This window comes from Oratosquilla oratoria, chromosome 30 (assembly GCF_046742065.1).
Source record: "Oratosquilla oratoria isolate Oo_2021 chromosome 30, ASM4674206v1, whole genome shotgun sequence".
NCBI classification, from domain to species: Eukaryota; Metazoa; Arthropoda; class Malacostraca; order Stomatopoda; family Squillidae; genus Oratosquilla; species Oratosquilla oratoria.
This window is the reverse complement of record NC_134806.1, coordinates 48,883,510-48,891,009: the sequence shown is the minus strand read 5'-3', so window position 1 is coordinate 48,891,009 and position 7,500 is coordinate 48,883,510. Positions and strand designations below refer to the sequence as shown.

The window sequence follows — 7,500 nt, the reverse complement described above, 5'->3', positions numbered from 1 at the left end:
AAGCCCTTACTAACGATGGAACTAACTTCTATGGAAGGGAGACGATATAGAAAGAAATATCCTTCAGTATAGATTTTGTTGGCAATTTTCCGAGCGGCAGTTTGTCTAAAATTACATCACTATTTTTAAAACCAGAAGTATTTCTCGATAGTGATACCTACGCCTTTAGAAAGAGCTGTAAAACACCATCGTTAAGTGAAAGGTTTGGATGCGAAACTCGGTGCAACAGCTCGTCTAACCTCATCCCATCACAAAGCCTTATTTGCAAAACCAGCTTAACAGCACACGCAATATGAACCATGGAAACCGTGCAAATCATGAAAGTAAAATAACACTACACACCAGAACAAGAAGAACAGAAAACAAGCTAACGAGCACAGACAATACAAATGCACAGGAACACAAAACAGTATAGTGAACATTACAAGTCACCGTTGAGGAGGAAAAAAAGAATGGAAATCTACAGTGAATTAAAGTACAGAATTAAAATAAATATGAAATATGACCTCAAACCCCAAGAACTTGTTGATTAAACATTATTAGAAAGAAATCCCTTACTCAAGATATCGAGATTCATATGTACGATGTCATGTAGCAAAAGTTGTTTTCCTGATGGGAATTGATAGTTGTTTTTATTTAAACTTTACCAAAGGTACCCTACGATGCATAATTCCCTTCCTTTACACTTAGGTTGCCTTTGTCGCCTATCAAATGTCGACATAATCAACATCCTCGATTATGAAATTGCAGAAAGACATATTTGTTGTCTATATCAGTTCAGGGCCGAGATAAGAACAGTTAATTTTACTTTCGAGAGAAAATTTATATGATGTCATGAGGTTCCCTTAATTCACGATCCCACCTAATCCTTACATCATATTGTCACTTTTCTTTCTATTGTAAACTGACCTGTTCTTATTTTGTCTGTGTTAGGCTACCCATAGAAATATAATATCTATACAAAGGCCTACTTCCATAAAAGTATATCTCCATGAAAATATACTACCATAGAGGTGTGCTACCCTCATGGGCTACGGACAAACATACTTGTGGGCAACAATAGATCGCGAATGAAGACCTCTTTCGCGTATTAGGGAGATGGCTCAGTCAGGCCATACACCCACTCTTTCTTCGCCCACATCATGTTCATCCGACACACATTTGTTGTCCTTATTTTCTGAGCTCCTTATGAACGAAGGACATCCCTGCCCCCTGCCCAGTCTCCAGATGAGAAGCAATGCAGCAAGACACAGCACCTACACAGCAGAGCCGACAGCTTAACCCCACCACTTCACTACATAGCAACCCTCCCCATTCATCCACTCAAGATTTCACAGAGTAGACAAGAAGAAATTCCTTTGGGCCATGTCATTCTATCATCTATTCACAACTACTCTCCATTCATACTGTCGTCTCATGCCCTTTTCTTTCTCGAAATACATTCCCCAAGACCCCCCCCCCCACCTTTCACCACATCCATCCATTCCATTTCTAGTTTTCATTCCACGCTCACTCCATACACATCTGCCTTCCACACTTATTTTGTTGGTCTTTCTTCATTCATTCTTTTGATATAGCCAAACCATCTCAGTGTCAAGCGACATGGCCCACAAACAACTTCTTCCATCAGAAAGTTCAGATCCCCGTAGTCCGTTTAATCACGGGTTCGAGAAGAAGGGACTTCAGAATTACAACTGTGCCATTCCCCTTGCTGTATACAAGAGAATTCGTGTACAAACTATGTGGCTATAGCCCAAATGTAAATTGCAACACGCGGGAAGTGAAATCAACTCACTTCTCGTAGGAAATACATAGTTAACATGAACATTACGTTCACAAGCACTAACAAATACACATACTTTTTCTTCTGCTAAAATTCACTTCATTTCTAACTTTCTCCGAGATTGTCCCTTTTCATTTCAGTTTTCCTCCAGCTGATTTTCTTTTTTCTTTTTTTCGTTTTTCTCTGCCTTTCTCTATTATTATGTCTCCGACCCCTTCTCCCACTTTTTGTTGGTTACTGTCTACTCACGCCCTACTTTTACCACTGCCTCCTTAATCGCGACGCATAAATAAATACAAAATTCTTCAAACGCACTCACTGGCAATAGCGCCTTTTATGACAAATTGTCCTTTTATTTTCCTGCAGGCTCTTCTTTCCCTTTGATTAATCCTCTCTGCCGGCTCCCTTTCCACCCCCGCTCTCCGCCTCACCTACTTCCCCACTCTATCCATCCTCGTAACCTCCACCCTATTTCTTAAACTCTTCATCTTAAACACATTTAAAATTCTCTTTTCTGACTCCCAATTAATTTGAAGTCTCTTCCTCATAGATCTCGTGGACACAATCACCCCTTCGTGCACTTTTAGCATCTATCCCCAGATTCTTATTTCTCATGACAGTTTTGTTCCCGAAGACATTTACTTGATTTCCTCACTTAATATTTTACCTCCACACCCCTCTTCCATTCCCTATCACATGTGACCCTAAATACTTAAGAATCTTCACTTCCTCCAACGTCTTTCCTTTAAGACCTACCTCCAACGCATTGTCACCCTCTCCCCTTGTACATCTCATCACTTTACTTTTGTCTAAATTCTCTTTCATGGACATATTAATCATAACTGTTTGTGTTACTTCTGCTCAATTTGCCCGCTGTTATCAAATCGATTAATTCATTAAGTAATAAATAAATAAAGATTAAAAATAAATAAGTAAATAAAAAATCACTATATTTTATCTGTAAAATGTGTTGAAGACTCAAGTTTATTAGTTGACCAGAAGGATTTGTTCATGAAATTGATTCATTATAAAACTAGAGAACGACAAAAAATATATCATTTTCAAAAGATTGATATACAATTAGTATATGTTGATATTTAACTCTTTCCTACCGAGAATACTACAAAGAGGAATAGCATAGACTGACACCTCCCATAATTGAATAAGTTCCCTTCAGCATCCTCCCATTTTCTTCCTCTCATTCATATAATTTTTTTCTCTCTTTTTTTTCTCTTTTCTCTCTCTCCTCTTGCTCCTCCTCTTTCTCTTCTCCTTCGTCTTCTTCTTCTTCTTTGCGTTCTTCTTCTTTTTCTTTTTCTTCTTCCTCTTCCTCTTCTTTCTCTTCTCCCTCTTCTTCCGTTTCTTCTTCTTTTCATTACACTTATTACTCGCTTACTTCTTTGTTTTTTGTCCTTTTCGCCCCCCCCTTTTTTTTTTCTTCTTCTTCTTCTTCTTCTTCTTCTTCTTGCATTGGAGACCTCTGGTAACCTACCTTAGTCCATCGTCCCGTCTACCTATAAGACATCTTCATTAACTTAATTACTGACATAGATTCAGACTAGTCAATCCTGTACTCTGGAGGACGAGACTATTGCATTTTTGGGGGGTTGGGCTTATTCTTGTTTGGTTGGGTTTGCTTTGCTTTGTCATGTTTTATTTTTTATTTGTTTTATTTTGTTTTCGTTTGTTTTTGTTTTGTTCATTGAGTGGTACAATAGTAATATTTTTTGTCTTCTCTGTATTTTGTTTTATTTAAGTTTTCTTTTCTTTTCTATTCGTCTTTTTTATTTTCCTCCCTTTTCATTTCTTTTCTTTGTTTTTTCTCTTCTGTTTTGCCTTGTTTAATATTGACTTTGGACTCCCTGAAGTATATAGAAATAATTATATACTCATGTACTATAAGCACGTAATGTGCAGCAGGTACACATTTATTGACCTGATTGTATTTACCTAATTGCAATATATTGGAAGATATCTATGATCATGTTCCCGTTTCCATCAAACCCATTTCGATTAACCTTTATCCTGGCTATCGTCAGTTGATTTTATTCAGCTAAGAGATCCCCACCCCCACTCCTAGCTGCCGCAGCTTAAGGGCTGAAATATAGCCGTCCTCCCACATCCCTATTTCATGGGGATAGAATCCCCCTGATAATCCCATACACAAACACCTGCATATGTTTCCATTTGCAGAAACAATTCTCCCTAACCTCGTGGCCAGCAGCAGCAGCAGCATACACGTAATCCGATTTTCACATTACAGGATCCAGAGCAAACCACGTCGGGGTGGATCTGATGGAACTGGAACAAAGGTAGGACATTTCCTCGTGTGTTCGTTCGTCTTCTTTTTTCTCTTTCTTTTTTTTAACATTCTTTCCTTGGTCATTGTTTCCTCATTTCCTTGTTTTCTTGTTTCTTTGTCTCCTTATTTCTTTATTGCCTTTTTTCTTGTTTCCTTGTTTCCTTATTTCCTTGTTTCTTTGTTTCCTTGTCACTTCTTTCTCTATTTCTTTGTTTCTTTTTTTTGGTAAATTAATACACATGGAAAAAGGTTCGTTGTTTCCTTGTATCCATTTTTTCCTTCTTGTTTTTCTGATGGAGTCGAAGAGACAAGTTGGCTTCCTGATATCCACCATTTTTCCTCTAGTTGGTGGATGTAATGGAAATGAATAAAAGGTGTTGTATTTCATATCTTTATAATTACTTGTTCCTCCTCTTGATGGATCCAGTGAAGCTGGAGAAAAGGTAGGCCATTTTCATATCCATTTCCTCCCGTTTGGTGGATAGGACGGATATATAACAAAAGTAATACACTTCACGTTATCTTTAATGTTTCTTTTCGTTATATCTTTGGTGGATCTAATAAGGCTGGTATATAGGTCTTGCGACACTGCTTCTGACCCAGGGCAGTGGACAAGGTGCAGGGATGACCCGTCATCCAGGAGGTGCCAAGATAAGAGGGAGGGTGGAGGGGTGTGGAGTGTATTCAGGGATGGAATGGGTGGGAATGATTTTATGCCTTTTCCTTTTTGGCTACCTCCCTTGTAAGGGGGAAAAAGCCTTGGTATATGTATGTATGTATGTATGTATGTAGGTAAGCCTTTTTCTTTTGCTTTGATATGTACATATGTTCTCTTTTGTGATTTTGAAGAAGATGGCAGCCTATTCTCTACAGTATTTTCTGTTTTGGCGGATCTCAAGGAAGGGGAACAAACCTAGGATATTTATTCGTGTGTTTTATATTATTTTCTATTTGGCTGGAGTAAATATAACCCGACTTCTATCATTATTCATACGTCTTCTTTGGTGGATCTGATATAGCCAAAACAAAATAGTAAATGAAAAGAATAATGATCTAATTATCAGGAACAACCTCAAATTATCCCAGCAGTGTATTTCTGCTTCACAGATATTGAATAAGATTTTGGAATGGGTAGCACTATCTTTTGATTTCAGAGGTTCAATTTTCAATCTTCCTTATACATTTGAAATACAAATCGTACGTAAAGCACTTAATACATTTAAGCCTTTCCCCCCCAAAACAGTGAGAGTCACGGGGTGGGGACTTGTTACAGGTTCTCAAAATTTTAAAGCGTATTGATAACATCAAAACTGAAGATATTTTCACACTAGATATCAACCAGATGATGAATAATGGACCAGAAGTATGTAGAAACAACTTCGCTTATCGCGTAGTTTATGAATTGAACAAAGTTCCCGCCGAAGTGATGGATGTAGTGCAGTTCGAAAATTTAAATCTATATCCATCTATCACTTTACTCGTAGCAAGGACTTTCCCCCCTTACAAGAGAGGTAACCAACTCAAAAGGCAAGTACTCGCTTCCACCCATTCCACTTTCATCCACCACCCTTTCTTCCCTCTCATCTTAGCTCCTCATTGATGACAGGTCATTCCTATATCCCACTCACTACCCTGGGTCAGAAACAAAGCGGCAAGACGAAACATCCACAACAAGACCGCTTTACTTAATCGGCGACCCCCGCTCTCCGTCTCTTCATGAAAAAAGGAGAGAGAAAGAGAGAGAGAGAGAGAGAGAGAGAGAGAGAGAGAGAGAGAGAGAGAGAGAGAGAGAGAGAGAGAGGGAGGGAGGGAGGGAGGGAGAAGGATCAAATCCCTTCTGGTTGCGTGAAAATATCATTCATACATAACTACTCCCAGCCCCAACCCCATTCCACAGCCTCTCCCTTCTCTGCATCACAGTTTCATCTATACACAGTATTCTCCATTCACCCCTATCTCCTGCCTTCTCCCTTCCTTACTCAACAGACATTCCCCTCTTGTTCAGTGCCCCTTTAACCCCATCCATCCATCTCATCCTCGGTCGTCCCTTCAAGTTCTCCCTTTATCTTTACTAATCTTTCTTGACTCATTCTTTCCACGTGTCCAAACCATCCCAACAATCTTTCATCAGCCCTCTCTGCCATCTTCCCCTCCACCCCAGCTCTCCTCACATCCTCGCTTCTCATTCTATCCGACCTTGTAACCCCTACCATACTCCTTGGACATTTCTTTTCAAACACATTTAAACTTTTCCTCTCTAGTTCTCCCAAGATTGCAGGTGTCAGCCCTAGACAAACAGCGCTATCGGCACAATCACCCCCTCCCTCCCGGCGTCCATCATAATGCTCACCTCTCATGACACTTTCCAATCCCCCCAAGGAACCTATTTCTCTCAGTCTACAATTTCCTTCCACCTCCACTACTCTACTACTCTATCGCCGCACACGACCCCAAGCAGCACCCAAAGCTATCCACTTTCTCCAACCTCTCTCCTTAAAGACTCGCCTTCAACTCGATGCCACCCCCTCTCCCTGCACATCTGATCACCCCACCTCTGCCTACATTCACCTTCAACCCCCTTCCCCCTTGCACACCCTTCCAAACTGCGTCACCAACACACTCAACCCCTCCCTGACTCTGCCACAATCGTAGTGTCAACAGCAAACAACCACTCGCTCACCTCCCACTTTCCTCCGTTTTCTCCACCTCCAATCCCCTGCCCATTAACCTCATCTTCACCTTCTGCACCGTCCTATTCACGCACACTTTGAACAGCCACGGCGACACGACACAGTCCCACCTTTACCTCAATCCGCTCGCTCTCTCCATTTCCAATTCTAACACATACTCCACCACTCTCGTAAAAATCCTGAGTGCCCCAACAGCCCTCTCCTAATCTCACACATCTACAAAAACTCCCACAGTGCCCCCCCAATTTCCACCCTGTCATAACCCTTCTCCAAATCCACAACACCCCCCCAAAGAAAAAGACCCCAACTCCTACCAAATCCCTCTCATACATCTGCAGTACCACAAAAAGCTGATCCACGCGACCCCTACCTTTCCTAAACCCATACTATTCCTCACCAATTACTCCCTCTGTTCCTCTCCTAATCTTCCTGATCAAAACCTCCCACATACATGCCTTCCCATTCACACTCAACAAATTAATCCCTCCGAAACTACTACACTCAAATCGGTCTCCCCACCCCTGCAAAGCGGAACTATATAAGCACCCCTCCAGTCCACTGGCACATTACCTTCTCCCATACACATGTTAAACAACCTCATCAGCCAGTCCACCACCACCGCACGCCCACCCCCGACACCTTCCACGACGCCCATCCAACCCAAGCGCCCCCCCCCTGCTCTCACCACCCTCAAAACTACTTGCATCTCATCTTTTATTATTTCT

At 41.0% G+C, this 7,500-nt stretch overlaps 1 protein-coding gene across 8 annotated transcripts in view; it reads left to right on the top strand.

The window, feature by feature from the left end:
- The window catches only part of LOC143041178 (high affinity cGMP-specific 3',5'-cyclic phosphodiesterase 9A-like), a 467,704-nt gene that overhangs the window by 412,568 nt on the left and 47,636 nt on the right, over positions 1 to 7,500 (top strand). For 6 of the 8 annotated variants that reach the window (XM_076213007.1, XM_076213002.1, XM_076213003.1 and 3 more), the window contains one exon: positions 4,047 to 4,095. The exons of the other annotated variants lie outside the window; for them this stretch is intronic. In XM_076213007.1, coding sequence (XP_076069122.1) covers positions 4,079 to 4,095 — 17 coding nt within the window. In that variant the 5' untranslated portion in view covers positions 4,047 to 4,078. The remainder of the gene's footprint in view (positions 1 to 4,046; positions 4,096 to 7,500) is intronic. 8 annotated transcript variants of the gene reach the window in all.